General features: G+C 35.8%; 1 protein-coding gene across 1 annotated transcript in view; it reads right to left on the reverse strand.

The window, feature by feature from the left end:
* The window catches only part of ADAMTS20 (ADAM metallopeptidase with thrombospondin type 1 motif 20), a 111,304-nt gene that overhangs the window by 73,284 nt on the left and 10,415 nt on the right, over positions 1–27,605 (reverse strand). Inside the window, exons 3-11 of the mRNA XM_068933787.1 lie at positions 24,172–24,334; positions 18,542–18,804; positions 7,480–7,563; positions 6,664–6,788; positions 5,712–5,752; positions 5,309–5,414; positions 4,124–4,270; positions 3,405–3,546; positions 1,929–2,033 (exon numbers count right to left, since the gene is read on the reverse strand). Coding sequence (XP_068789888.1) covers positions 1,929–2,033; positions 3,405–3,546; positions 4,124–4,270; positions 5,309–5,414; positions 5,712–5,752; positions 6,664–6,788; positions 7,480–7,563; positions 18,542–18,804; positions 24,172–24,334 — 1,176 coding nt within the window. The remainder of the gene's footprint in view (positions 1–1,928; positions 2,034–3,404; positions 3,547–4,123; positions 4,271–5,308; positions 5,415–5,711; positions 5,753–6,663; positions 6,789–7,479; positions 7,564–18,541; positions 18,805–24,171; positions 24,335–27,605) is intronic.

The following is a 27,605-nucleotide window of genomic DNA, read 5'->3' on the forward strand; positions in this document are numbered from 1 at the left end:
GACAGGAGCTGTCCCTTACACAGGAACAGACGACAATTTGTCAGAATAATTGCTGTTCTTTCTTACCTCTTTCAGAGGTAATGACTGTAATTATCTCTTCACTTCCTAGAGAAACTGTTTGGTTTCACTGCAGTAATTACATAAAGTCGGTTTTTGTATTCTTATATAAAGGAAGCGCTCTGATGTCATCAAATATGAGTAAAGTCAGTTAAAATTAAAGGTTATGCGTGAAGTTCAATATAAATGATGAACTTCCTTTCTTTCCAGTGATCGACTCTGAAAAACGGGTTAAATGTTATATCATCAGCTGCACACATAGGACTTAATCAAGCAAAGCTTCCATTGCAGTCTTCTAAATAACTTCTACTCATTTTTCAAGACAGAAATAAAGCATTTTTATGTGACACACTTTAGTTACTAAACTTTTATCGACTAAGAACAGGATTTTCAAATTCCTTACTATTTATGCTTTATTAAATACAGAAAAAGAAAAAAGTAATCTGTAAATATGAAAAATTATTGCAGGAAATTTAGTAGTAACTGAGTTAAATGCAGTAACCTATTATACATAGAAATCAGATCAAATAATTCTCATTTGTCTCATTTAATTGACTATAGGACTGCATCAATAGATAAAAATTAACTTCGTTCCCGTGGCCCCTGAGGCTGCCAAAATACACTACTATTAAAGGCCGCTCAACATAATAAACCCATCATACTTCTGATAATGACTGTCAAATCTGAGCACACCAGAATCTCTGAAATATTTATTTTCACAATCCCCTGATAGGTAAGAAAATATTTCTGTTTGCCGGTGGCGAACTGAGACATAGAGAAGCCAACAACTAGATCCGCAAAGAACTCAAGCATTTAACTTCTGTTCACTTCCCAAGCTACAGGCAAATCCAAAACTACAACCTTCAGATCCTCACTGTTAACCGTGGACTCAACTACTGTCCACAAATACTTCAATTTCTATTATGATTCTGTACAAGTGCCTTGACTGTATCTACAAATTACATAATCATGACCAATACGGAGAGCCCAGGTCTCAGAGCCTTGATCCGTAGATTAAGGTCTGAATCCAAAAAACTGCCAGATGAAGAAGTAGTCAGCTGCCATCTCCTCACCCAAACACTCTTTACCGAACAATCTAACGAGGAGGATGTAGGAAACCCAGCTTCCATTTTTTTTTTTTGTCTGAAAGGAGTCAACCCACGCACAGCCAGATTGAGTCCTAATATACTAGCGTGCAAGTGAAATAGAGCTACCAGTTTTTAGTGTTGAACAGATCCAAGCATCTTGAATTATGTTAACAATAGACAAGACAGAATACGAGTGTGAGCTATATGTGGTCAAGACACTTACCGGAATAGATGAAGATGTATCAGTGCATACTTACATATTTTGTATGAAACAGTTGCAAACTCAAGTATCTATTTAAGGCAGGAATCTAACGGAAAGACTCCCTCTTCCCTAATGAGTATCTTAGCTACAGGAGTATACTTCTACTTAATTAGTTCTAGTTCAGTGGTACAGCCTCAACAAGACAAATTGGGGGAAACAGGTTTCAGGAGGCCTGGCCTCCAGGCAACTCATTTCTGGAGCATTACTGATGAGAAAAAAAAAAAAAAAACTTGCTATGAATTTCAAACAACAAAAGGGAGACAGCATCTTTACCTGAGATCTACCTGTTTTTACCATGTGGCATCTGTAAAATTTCATCATTATTCCGAGCAGATAACTTCTGCTATGTATGTTACAACAACACATGAGTAAGAGAAAATTTGCAACTAAAGTCAGGTAGATATCGTTCACATGATCAGTACACCAGAAATGCAGGACTGCCACACAGCAAGCATTGATCTTTCTTAACAACAACAGTGACTTTGTCATATGCAAGCACTGAGAAACAAATAAAGGCTTACCATTCCCACACCACAAACCGATCCATCAGCCAAAGGCATGTGCTGAGTACGACAACCCTTGTGAACCCCTTCTGTGCTTGTGCACCATAAACGTTTGCACTGTTTCTGCAAAAAAAAAAAAAATTGCACTTGTAATATTGTTTTGGGTAATGATTGGGATATTTGTATTGTTTTTTCTCCTACTTACGGTTAAAATGTTTGCTACTATTTTCCCACAGATAGAACTACACAAAAACTGAAAAAGAGATTTTGTGTAAGGCCAGACAGTAATAAGGAATGTTTTGAAACTGATCTGATTATAAATAGTAGATAACTTCATTTCCTAACTTAGTAGATAGTTTAGATAATAAAAGCGGATAATAAAAAAGTAAATAAAGAGATTACAGTTGTTACTATGTAGCACAAAGTTTGAATGTAATCCCCAGATAAAGGTACTAACTGGAATTATTTAAAAAAAAAATAGGCTGCCTAAAGAACGAAGAGGAAAGCCTCCTTTTCACATTGTTACAAAATTCTTCATGGACAAATCAACTCTTATGTATTACAAATATTATAAAGGAGTGTTTAGTACAACATCTGCAAGTTTTAGATCCTGCTTTACTTTTTTACACTATTCCCATAAATCCTGACCCCTCCTAAACAGAACTTCACCTCACCAGTGGCTCATTTAATTCAGTCTGAATCTGATCTTAAAACTCTCTCCTCTAAACAGCTCCAACAAGCCATGTAATTACTGTTCTACAAGTAGATTCAAAATCTAACAGTATGTGACATCTTGACAGTAATGAATAAAGTCATAATGTTATATTTGTATTTTATACAGTATTGACAAACCGGCTCCATTCAGTTTTTGATTGTTTTACACCTCTACGCTATTCTGTATAAAGTTTTCCATCCAGCTCCGAATTTTACTTGAAAGAAATTTTGGGTTTTTTAAATATATAAAACATTCTAACAGGAATGCGAAATATGATCTGGCTCTCTGAGAAAGTAGAAGCAAAGTGGAACAAATATTTGGACCAAATATTTGAATTAATGAATTAATTTAAAGAGCGCTTTTTAAAAAGCGCTCTTAATAAAGGAAGTAAAAAAGAGCTGTTCAATGTAACACTGAGGTTGTAATGTGAAAATTAACATTTGTAAAAACTACTGAAATAATAATGATTCCTTTTCTGCTGCTGCAGGAAGCCTTAATTTATGCAGTTATAGATTTTTAAAGGAATCATAACCATATTTACAGATGTGTAAATCAAAGTTAATTCACCCTGCTTGTTAATTTTATGTATTTCTAGCATATGGAGCTGTAAGCCTTCTGCTGACGTTCTCCCCCTTCAGCAGAATGGAACCTGAACTTTGACATACATCACGATAAAATTATTCCTAAAAATGGGGTTCCTGAGATTTCGTTACAAAGCCTACCTTTCAGTAACTATTTAGTATCTATTAAGCATAAGTCTGTGTGTCTTTTTCACCTACCAGATAGGGGCATACTTGTGACCCAAGACCAAACATAAGTTCACACTGCTTATTGACATCATACACTGATCCAGGCAGCTGAGAGGAAAGATCATATATTCTTCCACTCGGTTTGTCTAGGAGACATTCACCATAACCAGTACTATTGCAAAAACAGGAACAAAATGTGAATTAATCACTCCTAATTGATTCATTGGGGGCCAAATCACAAAACACACATGCATGTCTCAATGTACTTAGTTAGGGGTTTGTATGAATATTACCTTTTACTTTGTTCCCATAAAAAGACTTTAATTAAGTAAAAAATAATTAAATAAACCAAGGCCATTGCTTTTTCCTCCACATACTTTGTCATCGTTCTTTCTGTACCTATTCTGTAAATTGTTTCTTTTAACCAGAACTCTTCATTCACATTGCTTCCAAAAGGCTTTGCTGAAGATCTCTATTTTGACCTACTACTTTCATACTGAAGAGTTCTTCAGTAGTCAAGGCCATGATATTAAAAGAACTATGTCATTAGCTTTACATATTAAGTGTCTCTCACTCAATTATGTACTATACTCATGGAACTACTCATCATCTAATGAGTTAAATGTGTGCACGTTTCTGGAAAAATTGAGGTCCTACAAGTCAGTGGTTAAAGATAACAACAACAAACAATCTGACATTTAAGCAATACTTCTATAATACTTTTCAGAAAGAATTATACTGATACTTACTCAAGAAATTCAGTGATATATTTTTGACTGCATTTTGACCAGGTCCATGGACTTGTATGGTAATTTAAAGTTGGAGCCATCACATGATATTGATGTTTAATTCCAGCTTCTTTACATTTAAAACTGTCATCATGAGGCACATTAAATCTAAAAGGCAAAATAAACAAACTCCAAAACAAATTCAGTAACAGTTAATTTCAACTCTTTCTGTGTAGCAGCAAATGATCAAGTTTTGAATTTGAAAATGCCTTACAAATTATGACTGTCTGACATTATGGCAAGTGCTACCTTAGAAATGCCTTACAAAAATTCCATCCTTCTCCAAAATTCTCCATACAATCCACAGAATGCTGGGCAAAGTAAGAACTTTCCAATTAAAAAATTCTTCAGTTCACCAAGAAAACTCTAGTCTTTCAGAGATACGCCACTTTAGATAAGCATCCCATCTACTAAACTGCATATAGAGGCCATAACTAAATTATCCACAACATATTACTCCATTATCCTCATTTTCTATAACAAACTACACAGAGTACATCTACATCCTACCTATATAACTAACACATTCCCATATTTTGTACCTCAGTTTAAGTACCATCAATATGAAATTCCAGGCATATAAAAATCAACAAGCTAGCTACTGAGCTCTGCCATGCCATCATTACCTACACTGTGGCATGCCTCATGGAACTACTGTATAGCACCTTTCTGGCATCTCTGATGAGGTATGCTCCATAAAATAAAATGCTGTCATCTCCTCTTATTTTTCTGTGTCAAGTATTTCTTTGTGTTATTCTACTGTAGTCTGAAAGGATCAAACAGAATGAAGAATATTTCTGTGTTACATTAACAATTGTCTTTTCTTAAAATTAAATTCCTATCAGGTCTACAATGTAAATGGAGCTAACAAGACTGTGTTGCATATCTAAGATACCTGTTCCAGTCTTCTAACTAGTTCATATGATGAAAGGTTGGAACTGAGCTGTATGGCCAGGGTCTCCCGTGGTCCAGGTGAGCCTCTCTACCTCAAGACAGTGGGCAGAATTTGCTCAGTGCAAGGGGTAAAAATAATGACTCTTCTAGAAGGACATAGCCTCCCTCTTAGAAGTGAAGAGTGTACCACTGGAAATTGATCATATTCAAAAGAAAATCAAAAAATTTACCTGCTGGCAAATAGGTACTTACACATGTCCAAGCTCATGTGCTATAGTAAAAGCAGCACTTAATCCATTTTCTTCACTTATAGAACAGCTGCGTAGTGGGTCACACATTGTACCTAGCTCTGCTAAACCTGCAAAATTGAACTCTTATATAAAAGCTTAATAAAATAAGTTTTCATGTAGAAGGAGTGACTCCATAAATGAATATTATGGCACACGTACTGAAAGTCATGCCTAAACTATGCAGCCAAGCATACATAAAACCAACAACCACCTGCCATAAAAGTACATGCCAGAGCAGAATAGTTCATTTTTTCATCCGTGTCACTTAAAGTTTGCATCTATTTTCTGATTTTTGCCTAACTACAACGAAATTCTCTCACAAGTTTTCTAAGTAAAATCATACTCATCAAATGAGAATGACTCACCAAGAGTATCACACTTCTCTCTAGCTCTGCAGATATCTTCCCTTGAAGGAAAAGAAACAAGAACATTTTAAAATTCTTTCAATGCTGCTGCATTAGTTACAGCAACTGAAAATCCGATCCTCAATTTTTAATCTTACAGTCCATTCAAACAATTGGCAATCTTGTGAAAGAATGCAAATTCACCAGACTAAGCTCACAGAATTCCTTTCTGTCTAGCTTGCAAAGAACAACAGTTCAAACACTATTCAAACACTGCAGGAAAACACCGTTTCCCTACAATGCTCATAAAGTAGATCAACCATAAAATGCTGCTGAAAAATGTGCAGACTTCGGTACAGTTGGAACTACCTTATGCAGGCATCCATCTGCTAAAATAATGATATAAAATTCAGGATAAACGTAAAATCATTTGAAGTGTTGGGGAGCATCTGATCTGAAGACCAGAAAAAAAATTAAAGAAAAAGAACAGCAAGAGAGAGTATGCATTTCAATGACTGAACCTCAGAACCTGAGGAAAGCAGACTGCAAGAAGAATATATAATAATTTTTAATTTTTTTCCATTTGTAAGTTTTTGGTAGTTCTAATACACCTGGACTATCAGGAGGTGATCATCACTGCACCTTTTAGCTGATTTCAGTACCGTCAGAGCACAATACCATGTCGCTGCCATGTCTACAATAACTAAAGGTTTCATTTTCCTTGTAACAATTTCCGGTCTAAATAATTTCTATTATCTTTAATGAAAGCTTGATCAAATGGTTAGCTACCAACATCGTATCGTCAGAGTTATTGCTCATGTCCTGATAATCTGTGGTTTAGCGAGTACAGGACATCCTTTATTTTTCCAATTAGCTATGAATAATATTAGCGGAATGGTTAAAAATGATGATGTAAACAAGAAATTATTTGTCCCACCTAGCTGAACAATTCTGGCTATTGCAAATACTGTACCTAGTGATAAGAACAGCAGTATCGTGATGAGAAGGGTGAGCATCATCCAAAATGTTTTGTGCTTGCTGCCATAAGCAAAAGTTACGAAGAGTCGTAGCTGCATTAAAAGTGATAGTTGGTCCTTCCTAAGCAAAAAATGGCCAAGAAATAAAAAAAAGTTGTAATATTGATGCACTTTCACTTATTATCCTGTCATTTCTGCCCCAAATCTGCAAAATGATCACTGTGAGCAGAAAGGAAGTCAATGGGACTCCACACAGGATCACTCACGCAGATTTGTTTGCAGTATCAGGGTCTTAACGTAGCTAAAAATCATCTGTCATCAGAAGCATTATTTTTAATCAATACATATGAGCACGCATATAGAAAAATAGGGTAGCAAGACATTTAGGATAAATCAGTAAACTAAATATTTGAAAAAAGTATACTTGTTACAGTCTTAAAATAATTACATCTGCTTTGGCTGCAAACTCCATCAAAATCCTCTATTAAAAGTCACCATTTCCCTGTCATGTTTGCATAAGCATAACTCTACTTTAGATAGTTATGCCACAAGCTTTAAGCCCATTCAGGTCAACAAGAGGTGCTAACAGAGAAATGGGGAAATACAGCCATCCAAAAAAAAGATCTGCAGTTAATCTCTTTATACATTAATTAAATCTGCAGTGTGCTACCACCCCAATTGACATTTATTCTTTTTCTAAAAAAAAATTATATAGTCAAAGAAAAAAGTATTTAAAAATAAATTATGCAAAATTTTTTTGAATTACAATGGAAATTTACATATAGAAAGTAATTCTTTAATATTTTTCCTACCTGTTCATTGTGAATTACAATTAACTTTACAATAACTATATTTATAAGATTTCCAATACTTGAATCTTTATAGATTGCTGCAACCTAAAGAGAAAAAAGCCAGAGGATTAGAATATTAAATTCATCTGACAAAACCTTTTCATTTTGACATACCAACAAACTGCTACACAACAGATGTCTCGTGCATCCATCTGTACATTTCTACCCAATAGCATGGTGAAAAACCCAAAGAAGTTACCCAGTTTTGAACTAAGATGGTACCTCAAAATAGCTCATGTTTACTACGTGCACAAAGGTCAGAACACACACAAACGACGTTGTCAAAATCCACTCTCCACAAGAAAACTAATTATCCTACAAGAGCTTTCCTAAATGCAAAAAATGCAATGTTTTTAATCTTCACAGTTCCAAACACTTAGACACCACGTCGATAAGGTTAATGCAGTAAGTATACCTACTACACACTGTAAACAATATAGTTTATTCATAAAATAATCAAGATAGAACAAGACTAATGTCAGTGGGACTATCACGGACAGTCTGGACATCAGCTATTTCATGCTGACGATTTGTGGAATCAAGACCCAACATACTAGAGTCTCAGAAAACAATTCGGAATTAACAAAAGTTTTGTCTTTGATTTTATTGGAAGTGGGACTGAGTTCTAAATCTATGTTTAAAAACTACTTGACACATTGTACAAAGGTTTCTTTCCTTACTTGTAAAACTCGTACTTACATACCAAACAAATACTTTTATATAAATCTTACTGCTAGACAGTAAAAATCCTGAGTCAAACCCATAGACCAAAGTAGAACCACTTCGGCAGTAAAAAAAGTTTAATCCCTCTCCATAATGGCAGCTTCAGATGTGCTGTCCATATGGATTCCACAATTTTGCTTAAAGCATTTGATGAATGACAGCATTATCTAAATGAGAACTACCACCAAACAGGGAAGTGCTTTCCTCCCAGATGGCTTGAGCTAATCCTACTGTCTGCAAGGTTACAAAAGAAACAGAATGAAGGAACTGAGCCAGCTGAAAAAGTTTTTTTTTTTTTTTTTTAAATCATGTTGATGCTGATCAACACGATCTCACTCATGATGCAGCCACTGAGGCACAAGCACTGACAAAGGGAAAGGTGCTGAAGAACAGACTTCTCTCAGAAGTAACCTACACTTGAGGCAGCTCAAACTGCTTGTGAAACCACAGCCTTCCTGTGTGCGCATCCCATGTACCTGAGATCAAACAGATCTGCTAAAAGTTGGAACTGACAGAGCCCTGGCTCCCACTGACTCATACCCTCACTTTATCTAAACTGGATAAAGAGTGCAATGTGCAGAACTGTCTGTCCTTCACTCTTTTGTTGATATATACGCCGGAAATAGAGGACTCTATAATAGCAGGGAAGGAGTCTGAGTTTTGGAATCCATGTGGAAAACATATTTCAGAGAAGCACAGCTATTGTCTGTTTCCCTCCATATGGATTCCATTCGTGGTTACTAACCAAAAATGTACAACTACTCCAAGCTGGGAATGAAGAGTCTCTCTCAAGCACTGACAAGAGTTCCATTAGGAACGGATACATTCAGAACATCTTTATCAAACAACAGGTTCCTACAGAGGTATAGCTCAAGCACTCTCAATTTTGCAAATGAGAATTTAGGTAGAAGGGGTTATCTGAAAACAAACGGAATAAACTACGCTACCTGTAAACTAACATAAATTACAAAGCTCACAATGTGTTCTTATGAAGTTTGAGATCCACTTTCATAAACCTAGAGAGGATATTTCTGGATCTTGACCCTTTTCATGAAAGATCACAAACAGTCTAGGTATGTCCCTGAATGAACTGTCTTCTTAAAATAACATGACCGCATTATGACCACATTCACCTCATGAAACTAACATCAAGCTAAGGTCCTTCAATAGTTAACAGAGACTAGTTAAATACTAGTTAACAGAGAATAGTTAAATACTCTTTAGACACGCCTATCTGAAGATATGTATCTTAGATATGTACATATTTTCATACAAGACAGTAAGGGAAATTATTTTATTTCTTTATCCATTTACTATGGAGGGAGACTAGATGCCTGACTTTCAGATGGATGAGGTTAGGTGAGATTAATTCCAGCTCAACTGTTTCAAGTATTGCTTTTCCTCAGCAAAGAAGAAACAGGAGACTGGTTCATACGGCATTCCAAATTCACGTCAGACACTAACCTGAAATGAGATCTGTGAGGATCCTCGGCTTCTAATGCATTCTTTATGGAGAAGCTGCCCTGCGGACTGACTCTCCTACCACTAAGCTGATGTAACAGCTACTTAGAATGTAGTTAGTCAGATAATTTGTTATGGCACAAACCTATACAAGAGGATGACACGCAGATAATGTCAGCATAAAGATCTTTATGGAGCAGATAACAACCCCAGACTGTTTTGTGTCTAGACTACACTGTTGAAACAGGCATTGCTACTGAAATACAGTAAACCGCTTCCAATTAACTTGTAAATCAGTCTACCTAAAATCTCATTTTGGAACAGAATGTTCTGAAATTCAAGGAACAGCTGCATTTCACCGCATGTCAGACTGCATGCAAGTCATCAGAGATAGTGACGTTGGACCCAGTGAACAAATACAGATACATGATTTGTCAAGTTCTATAACAGTATATATCAGGTAAAACAGGCCAAAGGATTGAAGATTTCTGGAGAGGTTGACTAAATTCAGGTAACATGAAGTAATACCACAAGTTTCTAAACTGGGACTACCATAATCTTCAGTGCAGAATTTCCCCTCAGTTTCTTCAAGACCTCCAGTATCATCGTATGTGAGGGAAAGGTTGAATTCTGGCCCTGGGTGACCAAAAGGAGCTGGGCAAGGAGTCCATGCTGGAGCCTTCTTAGGTCTTAAACTTGGCATTTCCTGTTCTCATTTATGGTTATCGCTTTAGTTAATGGATTTTCCCTAACATTCCTAATAATTAATTCCCTAATAATAGGTCCTTGAAAAATCTGTTACTATGTGCTGTCTGTTAAGGTTATCCATTAACAAAACCTGAAAACATAGAAGACATAAACCTACAAACACAAAGCCCAGAGTCAGGTGGCCTTCTCCTCGCCTTTGGACACGATGCCCATTTAAAATATTTGAACGGAGTATTTCTTCAAAAGCAGATGTGTGAGTGTGAGGGACCAAGGCAAGCTGCTCATATCTCAGAAGAGATGCATCCTCAGTCTGAATAAATGTAAGAAGATAGAAGAACACCTCATTGCTCACCTGAAAAGCATCTTTCCTTCAGGATGCGCAGGAGAAAATTTCCTACAGGACCTTCAACACCATACCCATCCAACATCTGCTCTGTAGATGCACCAAGTTATCTACTGGCTATCTCCCTCTGAAGCACAAGTGAAGTCTGAAGTCATGTCATTTAGATGCCTGAGGCCAGTAGCTCTTGCCAGAATCTGAAGCGTATTTTATCTTCTATTGGAGATACGGGTAAGATCCTGCTAAACTTAAAAGCTAACAATGCTCTCATTAACCCTGTGTTTGAGTCAAAGCATGGATCCTGTGTCTCATGGCACCATCATGACCTCCAAATATTTAGTTATTACTACCAGTGCTTTAGAAAGATCAAAGAGCAAGACTCTATACTGGTAATGAGATGCTCCTAGCACTGATGTAAGGTATTTTCTGCAGGCTGGACGAACACGCGTGAAAAAAAAAATCTTGAGTACTGAGAACCACAAAGCAATCTTGAAGATTGACCTAGGGAACTGTGCAGCCTAAAATCATCATCTGAGACTTGAAATCACAGATTAACGCAGTGAGGTATCAAATGTCTGGAATACCACATTCTTTCTTATTTTTAGTGAAAAAAATGATGAGGTAAGTGCTCCCTGCTTTTGCATTCTAAGGAAATCTCTTTGAATGCTCACTTATTTGAATAGCAAATTGTAAGAGGCACCCATGAAAAAGTACGATGAAATGGGATAGGAATTTGATAGAATACACCATTTCCTTACAATTTCCAGACCCACTTGCTTTATAGTGGTCTAAATCCAGACTAGGATTTAGAAGTAGGAGGTGATAGCCAAGACAAAAGGAAACTGCCTTCAAGAAATTTTTCAGACTCTTGATACCAGCATCCACATCACAGAATACGGTCAGATCGCATAGCAACAGAAGAAAGAAAAGAAAGATGAAGCCAGATCAGTAAGAACCACATCTGCGATTTCTGTGAAACTCCCAAGGATTAAAGTCAAGTCTTCTTATCATCACAGCCATGGCTACCAGGTGACTGAAAGCAGCTTAGGCACAACAATGTTTAGTTTCTCTTGAAGTTGCTTTTGTAGCTGGCCATCAAACTGAGACTGAATTGCAACAAAGTGCCATATTGAAAAAAGAGGTAAGATAATAAGCAACCACATCTAGAGGCTGGAAGATAAGTATATGACATATCCAAATAGCATTGAGTTTCTTCAGCTTTTTTTTCTCTAGCTATTGCAGCACAAGACCTCTTTTTCTTTCTTCTTGTCTGCTATGTGCAACCATGGTGCTAGGGGAATACAAACATTCAAACCCCTTGAAAGAAACATGATAGCACTTCTTAGCTCATATGTCTTTTGCAGGCTCCAATAATCTCTTATTTATCACTGCAGTGCTGAAAGGATGTGAGATATCCAGGATCTGGGAGATTTCTCCTTCACCTCTTTCACTGGCATATCCTGATTCTGTCATATATTTCATAAGACCCCAGAATTGTCTGAAGTTATGAGATAAAGAAGTCATCACAGCATTTATTGCTTCACTGAGAGAGAATGAGAAAAAGCTGTGTTTTTATTTCTGCTGGTGCTACTCCTCAATGGTTCCATCCTTCTGTCTTTACTGTACAGAGCTGCGTTTTTCATCCAAAGAACTTAATAACAGAAGAGACCTCTCATGCAAGCTTGCATGAATATACACATACACCTCAGAGTTACCACTTTTTCTGTGAGTTTTAGGCCATCTCCTGTAATCAAAGTCTTCTCCAATCTACCATCCCCTGAGTTAACCACATTCAGTTTCCAGATGACTCCCTATTGTGTTTTAATGGAGACAAAAAGAAAAAATACGTCCCTTTTAAAGACTGAGTCACCCTTCCACAGGAACGCCTGGGAATCTGCCTTATCACTAGCTTGAAGACTGAGACAGGTGACAAAATATCCCTTTGACATTGCACTAACTTGTGAATGGTGACTTAGTCATCACCATCTTCAGTCTCAGTCAGATGAAAATAGAGGCCAAGGCTATAACCAGTTCACATCAAATGGCAGCATGCATGGCTCAGATGTGAAAGCATCTTACTTTATCTTTCCTCTCAGCATCTGAAAGAACCGTCACAAAAAGACCATTCTCAAAGAACAGCCGTAGTTAGGCTTCTCTAGCCATTAGAAGGTACTCAGGAAAAGAAAGACATATCAATGCTGCTTGGCAAAATCTCCCTCTTATATTTATATGAGTCCCAGCCGGCTAATCCTATGGCCTTAATCATTACTGAAACAGTAACGGGGCTTCACCTTTGGGGTAGTCCTTGAACACTGAACTACTATGGAGAAAGTCACAGAGACAGGTACTAGCCTAATTATGAAATATCTAACTAACAAAAAACTAGCTAATAATAGTAGTAAATAGCACTAGCAGCAATGAAATGGAAAGATGGGCAAGTATACACCAGCCTACATACTGCAAAATTTTCACCTCTCTCTTAGCTCATGGACCTCAAGGTGTAGTGAGGTATGAAGCACTAGTACACTCAATACATAGGCACACTAGGACTGGAATATCTGTAAGGACAGATACAATAAAAAAGTAGGGTTTTTTATACATATAGACATCCATATGTCAAGAAAAGCAACAAGTATAGCTCAGAGAATATTATATGAATGGTATTGTGAGAATAATTGTTTCCAACTTTGTATATTCACTGGAGTATAATCAAACAGCCATTTTCAAATAAATATTTAACTATGCCGTAAAGAGTGCAAGATCATTTATCTTGTGGTTCTTACATATATGGAGGAGGGAAATGATAAAGTATAGAGCTTAAGCAAGAAACAAATGGCTTTATGCCAGCTCTCTAGATTTCACCCAACATGAGAGAAAAACCATTGAACACTACTACAGCATTAGCAGAAATGCGCCATTTGGAATGGATAAAAAGAACGAAATACACAGTTTGTAGTCTTTAGGTAGCTGGATACAAGGATCAAAATAAGCAATATACTCATCCACAAAATTCTGAATTTAAAAATACATTTTGCTTTTCAAGGGCCACTCACACAGAAGAAATACAATTAACTGAAAAATCATTTGAATCTACTGCCTATTTTTAAAATTATGAGTATATGGCAGAATCAATAATATCAAATGTTCCTAAATGCTAGTATGCATTCCAGTGTTACACAGAAATGACACGTTACAGCTGCATGTTATGAACTACAAAAAAGTACAAAAACATTCTTTCAATTCATGCCATCGTATATATAAGGATAAAATCATTTAGCTATTTTTTAATGACAGGCCAACTGGTTTCACTGGGGCTGCACACTGGTGCAGGTGTCTCTCCACAGAGAATATGTTTCAGGATCACTGCTGACAATTAGCTGTTAGAATGGCAAAAAATGATGTATGGAAAAGACTCCACATGAAGCATTTTTTGCCACTCAGACCTGTTACTCACGGCCTTGCATTTTGCATCTAGATAAATTACGGTAGTCATAAAATGTTACTAAAATGACAGTAACTATTTCAAGCTGCTTCAGTGGTAGCTTGATTTGCACAAATCTGAAAGACTACGCAAAGAAGAAAACAATGGAGTCAGAGCCTTTCATGTGCAACTCACATTAGGAGCTTATCTTGATGAAAATTAAAAATACCACTTTTTAATACCACTTTATAATAGCATTATTTTACCATTGTTTAACATCATTTTATGATGGTACAGTCCCACTCCAAGTTAAATGATCTAAACTGATGCTGTCTCAATCCTACCCTTGACTGCACAGCTGGCCCCCTCCCATGTTCCAGCTCTAGCATTCATGTGACTAGGCAGTCAGCCCAGCTCAGCAGGTACCACAGGTGGTGTTACATGTCAAGTTTTCTTCCCAGCAAGGCTAGATTAAATCCTTGCTCTGCATAGGCTAAGAACAGACTAAATACTACCAAAATAACTACATAAATAGCAAATCTCTTTTAAAAAGTCAGTAAGCAGGTCCCTGATTCAGAAAATGAGGACAATGCCACAAAATGTATCAAGGAACCAAATTTGAGGAGCTTTTGGTGTTACTGCAGTAACCTCCAGTCTTTTAAGGAAGGAAAGAATTACCAGACAAATGAAAGAACTTTTTTCAGTTGGTTTCTAAGTCAAGATCAAGCCTTACTGTCAGGGACTTCAAACGGTCACAATCTATAATGCGGCTAAGATTAGTCCTCCAGCTTCTACACCTATTAAGGCAGTGCCTACTACCTACTTAGTTAATGCAGTGTTTAGAGGAATGAGAAAGATGAGGAGTGAGCAATCTCTGGTTTATTATTATTATTTTATTTATCATTACACATAAAGTAATGCCACCGTTTATTGTATTTCAACACAAGACCTTTAAAGACCTAAGAATTTCTATGGAAAAGATATTCATTGTGCTTTTAAATATATATTTCAATCAGCAACAAATATTTCCAAGACACAGGTAAATATGGTGAATACTGATCTTGCAAAGAATTATGCAATTTTAAAGAAATAAGAAAATGCACTCCAGTTCCAGTTCAATGGCATTGATCATATGCTGAGAGTTAAGCCTTTCCAGGTTGAACTGAATGAATGACAAAACACCTAAACCCTCCTAAAAATTTAGTCACATATTTCCTTCTTATTTTCCATCAATAAAACAGCATCCTATGGCAGCAAGTTTACTTTAGTGGTGTTGCTGATGTCAAAAAGAGAGGAATGAAAAGAAAAATGGGCCAGGACTTCAAAGGATCTTCTGGGAGCTAGATGTCTAAGTTTCATTCAAATTTAATGGGATTTATATGCATAAACTTTTTAAGTTTCTTTAATATCCAAGCCAAAATGGAACATCCTTCAAAGTTTCAGAACGATTACAAGAGTAGAATATAATGCTTCCTTCATTTAAAATGCCAAAAACCTGACAATTTCCCGTACCAGTAGAAGTTGCTTGACCAGACACAAATATCGCTTAAATTTAATAATCGAAGCTTTCTGAATAATGGCAGAAAGGATCAAATTTAATAGTTTAATTTCTTCCCTTTATGGAAATGAAATAAGACTAAGAATGGTTGTGTTTCAAACATTAATAGGCCATGGCTTAAGAAAAGACCCACCTGCATACTAACAGATTCTAATATAGATTACACAGCAAAGAAGGGTAGTCATTTATTTTCCTATTCATCACATTTGTTACTAGCTACTGAAACATAACTACAGGGAAGAGAAACATAACTGTAGGGAAGAGAAAAGGAGAGACTGAAAATGCTCTCTTTTTTTATGCCTGCACTCTATTTTTTTGACAGAGCTATTTGGGTATTAGTAAAGGGCTGGACCAGATGACTTCCGGAGGTCTCTTACAACCTAAATTATTCTGATTCTATGTCATAGCTGAAATGGTTTAAGGACTAGAGGACACTGAGCTGGTCTTGGGATACATTCTCGTGAGGGAAAAAAATTAACTGAACTGTAAAGATAGTCTTTCAGAACTAGGACCTGAGAATATATAGTTTGTATTTTTAACAAGTTCTGCCTTTATAAAAGCTATATATTTCTAGCAATAAAGTTTTGAAAAACTTTTGTTTCAAAATTACCTTCAGAAGTAGCAGATGTACATGTGGAGTAAGGGCTGTCAGAAGATGCCAGCTACTGAATACTACATTAGACAAAGATATTAAATCCGCATTAAAGGTGTACTGTTTTATTATATGTCACTGCCTCAAGACCAGCAATAATTGACCTACGCCCCAGTTTTAGAAACTCAGTATAGACAGATATATGCAAGAATGAAATAATCTTGCTGGCAAAGAACTGATGTTCTTTCATTCAACATGACGATTTTAAATGCTAGATCTTAGAAACAGTACATATAGACTCTCTTTACCTGCAATTATACTATGCATAGATAGTCTATGTAGCTAGTAAAAGTCCAGTTACGTAAATCAGGAATTATATAGCTGCAATCACACCAGTGCCTCATAAAAATTCCAGTATTGAAAGCTTTTTTTTTTTTTTGAAAAATTTCTCCGTAGCTTATAGTGCAAACTCAATTTGGAATTCACTTAGAAACAATTAATCCCAAAGATGCCATTTTTATAAAGCTGCATGTTTAATACAGAGCTGTACTACAAACCAAAATGAAGTAGTCAAAACATTATTTTGAAATGGAAATTGTTTTTTACAAAACTTTTGCAATAAGATGAAATGGAGCATTTTATTATTATATAATTTTTAAGTCAGGCATGAATCTTCATAGTTTCACATCAGCAGTAGAAAAAAATCAGAAGACTGTACCAAATTATTACATATTTAACATATGCTGAATCTCACGTTAAATTTCATTATTTTTCTTACAAACCGGTCAAAGAAAATTCCAACTAACCCTGTAATATCTGTTTCTGTGTAGTGACAGTGGAGTTCTGAGATCATATAAGAAGCTCTACCAAATAAGGCAATACAGTTTTTTTAAGCATGATACAGATCATAGCCATATTTTAAAAATACAATTTCCTTTTTAAGACACCTAGGCAAAATGTGTAACTGCACAGGAAAAAGGCAGCCATTAACAAAAGATTACAGCACTACTAGCAATTCATTGTAAAGTAACTGCATACATTAGGAAAAAAAAAAAAAAGTAAACTTTACTTCCTTACAGTCTCCCCCCTTCCGCCACTTCTCTGGAATTCTTTAAATGAATATAAAGCTATTCTGGATAAAATCAATGGTACACATTAAGACCTTTAAACTTAGGTGTCTACACCTATGTAATAGGTGACTGCATCTGTACTGCCATCAACTGGAGATTTAGTCATCAGAGTTAATAGGACTCAGTTCAGCTGTCTACATCAAGTATCTAATGTCATTTGAGATGCTAGAGGATATCAGACACCTACAAAGAATCAGCAGATACGACACATGATCTACAAAAGACTTGCACACCTCTGTGGAGCAGCAGCTCAGGCCAGGCAGGATGCCCTAGGGTATCTTAAATGGCACCAGACACCTGTCTGAAGCAAATGAATTGAGCCCAGTGGAAATTGGAGAGATATTCTGCTCATTCAAAAGGAGGTGTTTGTACCTGAAGAGCCAAATAGTTCAATAGCTCTCTACTGGTTAAAGCAGACAACTCCATAAATACCTAAATGTAGATGTCTTAATTTGTGAGCGCAAACTAAGATGCACCTAGGTATAAATTAAACTCCTTGAACAAATGAAAGGAGAAGAATCTAAAAATAATTACTACACAGAATATTTTAGTACACCTTTTATTAAGCAAAACTGGTTCAACAGATACCATTGTAAGCCTTTTGATTTTACAGACCTTGCTGTACTAGGTTCTAAACCAACATGTCAACAAGTCACGATTTCTGGTTCATGGAAGAACTCAAAATGAAAAAACCTCAAATAAATGATGCCAACTCAAAATCTGACTCATATTAATTTGAAATTATTTTTAAAAATTAGGATTACTATAACCAAGGTGTTTTTTTTTTTTTTTTTGCAATGACTTAACTTCTGTGTCTGCTACAATTAATCCCTACGTTTAACTCACTGAAGCTTGAGAAGTCTTTTAATGAAACAGCAAATCAGGAAATAGATCATATGAATCCACCTGCAATCCTTACTGCACTAAACTGAAAAGAGCTAGAATCTCTAGCTTTGGCTCTAATTTTTATGTTTATCAAATCTCTTTGTTTTAATATAGAATTTAGTCAAAATACAGAAAACCTGCGTAAGAGAAAACATCAGAAAAAAAAACTGTAATTCTTTTGTATTAAGAATTTAAGTTTACTTACTATTGACATCAGTGTTAATATATAGTGCTGTAAATTCTGTCCATGATGACGAACCATTTTGGTGTCAGCTGTAACCATCACTTCCACGTATCTTGGATAGGAAAGAAAACGTTTTTTCCGGGAATGTGGATTATTGCTACTGTTCTCCGCAGATAGGTTTTTAAAAGCATAGTCTAAAATGGGGGACTTGTGTAAAACATTTATCTCCTCATTTAACCTGCTGAAGTTTGGATGTAGTAAAGTGCTTTTCTTCAACTCTTTTTCTATAAGATAGAAAAAGATTTACTGTAGAATGCAGTATTCAAGCTTAAAAACAGACAGTCAAAAGGCTGCACAAAAGAGACAAAGCAAGAAAGTTATTATACTTATGATCTATTTCTAAAGGAACCAATGCAAGAACTAAAAAATGCATTAAGTAGAGAAGGCTGTAATAGGAACATCAAATTTCATGTCTTGCGCATTATTATGCCGTTCTCTCACATATGGAGTCATTGTTAAAAATTAATTAAAAGTAGACAGCAGTATTGCACAGTTTCCAGAATGCAGTATAATCCAAACAAATAGGCTGGAAGGAGGTAAGCAGTACAGCTTAAGCAGTATAGAAAAGGAAACAAGTTAATTGAATAAAATAACTATGTTTCCACATAAACATTTGACCTAAACCAACAAAATGCCAGGTATTCCATAACAAAGACTAGCCATGATTTCTGAATTCAAATCACTATTGATTTTTTTCATTTATATATCCTTATGAACGTAAGGTTCTTTACATAAGTAATTATGCCCGAAAAAAACCTCAGTGACTTCCTTGAAAGCTTTGTTAATATTCCCCATGTAGGATCAGGTCCTGAAGGAAATACAGAACCTACCTGGATATCTCCAGACCAAGTACTAGAGACTTCCTAATTATACTCCATAATGTAGTCCAACAGAACAATTCAGAGAGTCTGATTTAGACTCTCTATATACAGTCAGGGGCCTCTGATGACTGATACGCAAAATCCGTTAGTTTATCAGGGAACCACCTTTGAAGTAGCCCACAAGAAAACATTTAACTGAGAAGCATATCTGAATTCTCCCTAGTCTCCAGAACTTAAGCACCTAACTAGACACTTCAGTCCTCTCAGAATCAACCTCCATCATCTTTGTGGAAGTTAGACTCCCTCTTAAAAACTAGCCAACAAAGGAGACTGTTCCCAATCTTTTTATTCTAATGACTTAGTGGCTACAGCACTAATTCAAGAATCCTAAGACCCAGGCTCAGTGCCATTCTCAACTTGAGAAGATTTAAATCTACATATCCTATATTTCAGAGAAAGACGCCCTATCGTAAAGCTTAAAGCTACCTTTGATAGGTCTACAGTCCTTTGAAGTTAGGACACAATACTGCTAGGATCACTACAGTCACAGGACAACAAAAGCATCTTAAATTTTGCTGACTAATCATCTGAAAGTCAGTCACAAAATACAGGTATGGTAATCGCAAAAACTACTAGCACTAACAATAAAGAGGTGAGAATTTGGGGACTAGCACAGAGAAGGAACAAGTTAGTCCTTATGTACATTAAATGTTTTCAGATTGACTGAGCCTGATGCACTTAGAGAACTGGTTGAAGCAATCTCACATTCATATTATCTTTACTAGCTCACAGGTGTCCGAGATTTCAGAGTACAGGAAAAATGGGAAAAATCACCTATATTTAGAATAGAAGTTTTGTAGAAGTCATGAACATATGGACCAGCCAAATTCCCTTCAATATCAGAACACATCAAATTAATTTTATTTATAAACACCAGAAGATAACAAGGAAATGAAGAATAGCTAATATACTTATCAAAAACATACCTCATGTCAAACTAATCTAATCTCCCTATACCAAGGAAACAGGATTAATGGATAGAGGAAATGTGGTAGATGTCCTATTCTGACTGGAGCGAGGCTTGCAACAGAGTTTCCAACTAATTTTTCATGACCATGTTAGTCTAAAAGCAACCACTATGGAGTGAGCAAAAAATTAGCTATGAAATAAATTTTAAAAGTTATTAGCATGGCTCAATTTAAAACTAAAAAGACGTACTGAATGGAATTTCAGAAGTGATCTGCTGTGAATCTAATATTATTCAAAATTTTTATTCACAATTTGGAAAATTATATTTATTGAATACTATATCTATATGGATGTCAGAAACTGGGAAGAGTACCAGGCATCCTGGAGGACAGTATCAGAATTCAGAGTGATCCAGAGAAAATAGAAGGTAACGATTTGGAAAAAGAAAAAGGCTGCAACTCAAGGAAAACAACTGCAAAGTTCTGCAATTGGGCAGGAATCGCAACTGGAGATGCACGGGATGGAAAGTAACAAGTTAGCAATAGCAAGTTTATAGCAAAGGATCTAAAGATTACAGTGAATCACAATCGACTACAGATCAACAATAGTTTAATTCTGAGGATAAAAAATTAGACTGAAATGTATTAAACTGGTGTACTATCTAAACACAGCTGAAGCATTCCACTCTATTCAGTCGAGGTTATGCCTCTGCTAAAATACTATGTTTTGAGAAACAGATTTTTAAACAATGCAGAGGAACTGGAAAAAATCCAGGGGAGTACAACTATGTAAAGAAATCTAGAAACATGATCCATACAGATAGATTTAGGAAATTGGGGATGTTTAGTCTGCAGAGGAGTAGATTGGTAGAAGACTGTCTTCAAATATGTAAGAAGTAATAGCAAGAAAAGGAGTAAATTTATCTGCAGATTATTTGGAGAATAACTAATGGGCTTAAATTGTTGCAAAGGAAACTTAACTTAGGTATTAGGAAAAACCCTCTTATTGCACTAACAGTTAAACACGGATAGACTGTCTAGGGAACTGTGCAATTTCCACAGAGATCTGACCAACAGAGGTCAAAAATGATGTAGGAAGAGTTGATCTTGACTTGCTGCAGTAGTGTAAGCAATTCTATTTCATTCCAATTCTGTTTTCTGTGATTCTTTCAAATGTTTTTGAAGGAAACGTATAGTAATATAATAGATTAGGAAATAACTGTCAAGGAAGAACAGATAGAAGATGACACATCTCACTGTAGAAGATGAAAGGTTTACTATTTCAATATTATATCAAGCAATAAGTAGGATAGAGAAAATATAACGATATAATACAATAAATAAGGAATTCAAAGAAAAGTTGAGTAAAAAATCCAAAATTCATTTTCTTTGGACACATACAATGGAATTCACTTGACCATATTATGTATGTATGTCTACCTTGTATATTTGTAATCTAATCATCTAACCTCTAGCAGAGAGAAAAAGGCATTTCCAGGGTACAAATCATCTCATCCTAAACAGCATACTTAAAATAGGTCACATGTATCATAAGAACTAAAAATGACCCTTTCTCTCCTCTGAATATAAAAAGGGGCTAGCTAAGGATGACTAACACAGATGTACAGTGTCTAAAGTTAGATGAGATGGCTCACTATTGTCATTATTAGTGTAAACTACAATCCGATCAAGCATTTACTGCTTAACTTAGAAATAACACGTTCTCAAAAAGAAAGCCTCTCCATATTCTCTATCAAAGTTCACTTACGGAAGAAAGAGAAACTCTCATGATCACAAGTGGATATTGCTATACATATTCTTCCTTTAAGAGCAAATGTAAGGCAAGGCTAGCATTAAAGATGAATCTCTACTTTAGAAAGACAGAAATGTAACCACATTTCTGCAACTCCACCCAAAGAAATGACAGTAGCGCCTGGCTCACAGCCTTTTGTAGCTGCTCCAATAAATGAAAAGGGAAAACGATCACATTGTTAACGCTTGGAAACTTTTCCTCATAGCAGGCTGCTTACATGAATAGTATTCTCTCATATACATAGCATAGGAAAAAAAACAGAACAGAAAGACCTCTACTTAGTTCAGTGCGTATTATTCATCACAAAAAAAACACACTGTTGCTTGATTTTCAAACCAAGTGCTAACTCCTTGATTCTAATGACAATCAATGAATAGCATCAGCTTCCCAACATAGAACTAAAGAACAAGAAATACCTGCTACTAGAATTTGTTCAATGCAAGATCATAATGGTCACTTTCTGGCCTAATATCTACGCATAAGTTGCATTCTGAACATATTGCTTCTGAGTATAAAACGTGCTCTAAGAATAGTCCAAGATTAAAACACTAACTACACCACTTTTTTATGATTTGTATTTTCCAACGTCTGATCAGATATTACTTAAGAAAAGGAAATAAGGTTTCATTTCTTATATCTTCCTTTTCTTCAGATATGTCATAGTTACGCATTAAGCCTCGTATAAACATTTCTGAAATGCAAGTATATTCAAAATGCACAAATGCAGATTTCAATCTCGTGAAAAGTGTAGAATTTTAATTAGACAGGATGCTTCTAAATGCCAGGCTGAATCAAATATAAGCTGCTTTCTCCTATTGTGAATCTCCACCCATTTGTGTTTTCTTTGAAGTCCAATAAATGAAGCTTGCATGCTTCTATTAAAAGCACAAGAAAGGCATTTATTATGTCACTAGGCTTAAAAAACTGTTTCAGACACAATGAAAAATACTTTTAAAATGGCACTAGTATAATAGTGGAAGGTTAAGAAGTGCATTGCTCAAGCAGGATCTTCAAAGGGTTCTGTATCATTATATCTCAAAACAGATGGTATCCCAGTGTTCGGAACTATAGTTTATGGACACCTACAATCTCAAATAAATCCATTCTAATCCCACTCTTTTGTCCAGTTTTTGTGCTTTCATGGTAGCTGCAGGTGTCTTTCTCACATCATATTGTTTTCCAACTATGAAGATACATGTGTAACCATGCAAACAACTACTGAAAATTTTCTGCCCGCTAAAAATGTATTAGTTTAAATCACAGTGCTTTCTGCTTCATGATATTAATAATGGGGTTTTTTTCTTCTCACATTCACATTCATTGCACCTGGTCTCACTCTGAAGTCACTTTGCATAGAGTAACTTTCATAGTGTGAAGCTATGAAACTGCAGTCATTCACTTGTGACATATCCTAGTACTATGCTTCTAAATTTCTTTCTCTAGTACTATGCTAGTACTATGACTAGTACTATGACTACTTCATATCCTAGTACTATGCTTCTAAATGTATTTTTCTTAATTTAAATAAAACTATATACTATTACTATGCTGCATGAATACATTATTAAAACATGCATAATGAGAAATATCTACATTAACAAGTAATATTAGGTACTTCCATTATTATGGATGACAGATCTACTGTATTATCCGTTAGACTTGCAATCAATTCATTATATTTTGTGAGTATAAATAACAGCAGCTCCTGCGGATCTGGTCCTCAGATGTTTACATATGGAACAAGACAGGTGTAAAAACATCAGGATGTATTTTAACAGATATGCTAACAAGCACATTGTGTCCTACATTTGAGTTCGCCACTGGTAGAAAAAGAAAAGGTCACCAAGCCTATGTGAAACAAATGCATAGGTTCTAGTGGAAAGATCTAGAGACTAATATTACCAAGGAAAATGGCATTTTACATTTTGTTAAATCATCAGAACTCTGACACCTAAAAAAGTCACAATGAAATTTAAAGGATGACTATACCTGAAACTGCACAAGGTTTATGGGATTTCTGATACTTTCTTTTAAATTCTTCATGCCTGTATATAAGATGTGGTTTGTTATGTTCGTCTTCATGATCACCTCCATCTGCTTTCATCAGAGGTTCTAAAAAATATTCACCATCATGTGCCTTAAAGGTGCCCATCTGAAAGTAAAGAGGTAACCGATTTATTGTCCATTGAAAATACTGATATAAAATAATTTTCATGCATATAATAAACTATTGATGGTAATATTTTAAAAGTACTGAAAATAAAACTTGCTCTTGAGACACAGGAAACCCAATGGAAGCAGAAGAGATGGAAGCTGGAAGGTGACACAGGAAGAGAAGTTTGCTTCCAGAAACTTGGCTCACCAGAATATCTCATTAAGAAATCTACCATACCTATTAATAATGCATCATACGTAAGGTTAATGAAACAAAAGAGATCACAAAAGCAAAAAGATTCTAGGTATAACCAAGTAGGACCAATTGGGAACTATGTAAAGGGGCAAGTGGAAGGTATCAAGATCTTCAGGGTTTGAATGTTGTCAGAATTCTAGATTGAGTTGGTGCCTCCTTTCCCTTTTTCCTTTATATAATTTATAAAATCTCTGTCTTCTAAAATTGCATTTTTACCATATATTAGTAACTGCGTTAACCTGATGTTCTGTTTTTCTTTTTTAAAAAGACTTTGAAACCAGTTCCAGGAATTCAAAGTTGACAGTTTAATAAATATGTTTTTCTTCCACTTGATTTTTTTCTCTCTCTCTCTAGCAGACATACAGAGGTAGCTATATACTGGGAACCAAAGGAACTTGATTACTCACCAAAGCACATATACAAAGAAAAACAACAAAAATTAAGCTCCTTTTTTTCCCCTGTAACCCATTCAACTAAGAAAACCTAATAGGGAATCTCTTCCTTCTCTCTGCACTTCAAACTACAGGCATGATTTCCTATGGTTTAAGTACCTTATTTCATAAAATGAATAGCACAAGATGAATAGGGAGAAGACACACAGAGCCAGGTAGCTATCACTGGGGAGGATGGAAACAAACCTTGTTCAGAAACTGGACAGCAGCAAACAAGGACATAGTTTTATAAACCAAGATTAAGGTTAGTGCAACTACTAAGAGGAGAAGAAATCACGTAAGAATTTACTCAAGTGCTTTTCAAACATTTTGGCACATGCTTCATCTTCAATCAATTAAGAACTTAAGTAAGCAGGTGCTTTGCAACCTATTAGCTGTTTTGCTATATTGGTGAGGTACATTAACTGGTAAAAGAACAGTGATAATCTACATAATGTGCTTTAAGAGATTAAATATTGCTACCAACTTTGAAAATTAGGGGTATACAGTGAGTGGAGAAGCAAAATATGGTTCAAGCAGGAATACTTCTTTCAGCAACCTACAGTAGTCCTTTGAAATCTGCAGCGTCCATTTTCTGCGTTTATAGGCTTGTTAGGCTTCAGGCATATATATATATATCACACCATCCATAACCCTGCCTGAGATGTCGTCAGAAATTGCAGTTATTGTAAACCCACTGAGGTGGGATCCTCTGTACCATATTTGTTGTGTAATAAAAAAAAGACCTAGCCAAATATTACTTCCTCTCAAGACTGCTTAAATCTCACTTAGCAGAGGCACTTTCTCCCCTCAGCATCAAACAGATCTAAATTCTTTGCAAGTAGTCTTCACACTGCATCTTTTATATGTTCAGTTCAGCCTCTTCGTATCCAATATTTCCACGGCATAGGGTTTGTAGAGGCCTGTAAAATATTATCTGCCTCCCTGAAAACGGCCTCCAATATCTAGGGTTCCTTTAAAACAGATATGCTACAGCTTGTCAGTTAGTCCTAGGTAAAGTACAACCTTCTGGTCAAAATGACAAAGAGACAGAGACAAGGAGGTCCTGTCACTCAGGGGCAAACCGGTAAGAGCTGAGTCTAAGGTTCTTCAGATTCATGTTGTTTTTCTGTAAACTATGAACAAAGTCCAAACCACCAAAATAGGATAAATCTGACCCTTTGAAATTTGTGAACACCGATAATTAGTTATTTTCTCCTATCATTCTCTAAACTCTCTTTCTAGACAACAGAGACATTTGAAATATGTTATTTTAGATTTTAAGAAAGTAAAAACTTTACTGCTACTGTTTTATTCCCACACACACCTTATTTCCCCTCTTCCTCCTTCTAATAGCTGGAACACATATTTTGCACTGTTTTCTTTAATAGCTTTTTCAATTAACGGGCTTTCAGATTTCACAAAGAAAGGGTTGTAGCTAAGAGAAATATACGGACTACATGAATAGTAGCACAGAGCAAATAAGCAAAGAGTTTGTTCCACATTTTAAACTAAACCCATTCTCCAGACTATCAGACTTCCACTGGAAAAGGTGAGCTGCAGGAATAGGCTGTATTTCTCTACCATTTCACACTCCAAAAAATCCATAATTTTCACTCCAAGTCAAAATTGCATCCATAATGCAACAAACTTTCATTCTCTCCTTAATGAATTCGCTCTTCATCAACAATGCATAGTTAAATAACTAATAACTGTTGCCACCTACTGGCTAGGAACTCTTCCCACCAGTAGCCTATGATGAACTATTTTTGCACATCCCCCATCCAAGTTGAAAACACTTCTTTATACATGAGAATACCAAAACAATAAGAGAGGAAAAGAAACACACTCTCTCTAACTTACGAAGAGTATACTGCATTTGTCATTTGCAACCCAGGCAGAGACTACAATTTATTCCACAAATGCTACTGGAATAAATTTGTAGTGAAATGTTAACCTAATAAAAATCTGAGCTTTTTGTGGCAGCAGTACACAGATGTGGTTGGGTTCAGATTAATGAATGAAAATAAGTATTTCAGAAGGCATCTCAGAAAGCTGAAAGTTAGTGAAAGTGAAGCCAAGTTTGAAGTCACCAATACAAATCCTTCAAATCCTTGACGAAGATTAAACTTGGATTTTGATTAGCCACACATGGTTATCTCCTCATTTTCCTTACAATTATTAATAGGGCTACAAAAATTCAGTCATCAGCTACACTCTTCTGCCTGTTTCACACTTCATTCATGGAAGTGATACAAATTGAGCTATTCCTGTGAATTAGACACATAAGGCAAAGGACTGTGAGATCCAAATGAAAAAGAGAATTTTTGGTAAAACTAAATAAATCAGAGTCACCTATTAGAGGTACAGAGGCATGTTGCTGAAACAGGAGCCCAAGTACTTGCAGGAAATGAAATCAGAAATGAACTGGATTTACTTATCATCTACAGATGCCTCTCAAATCATATAGCAAGAAATCAGCCCAAAACATTCTATTTCTGTTCTCAGATAAAGAGGTAAAAGTGCATCTAAAAGATCTCTTCAGTAGAAGTGGAGTTTAAAATTGAAAACAGTCTCTTGCA

The sequence above is a fragment of the Struthio camelus genome, chromosome 1, assembly GCF_040807025.1.
Source record: "Struthio camelus isolate bStrCam1 chromosome 1, bStrCam1.hap1, whole genome shotgun sequence".
Classification (NCBI taxonomy): Eukaryota; Metazoa; Chordata; class Aves; order Struthioniformes; family Struthionidae; genus Struthio; species Struthio camelus.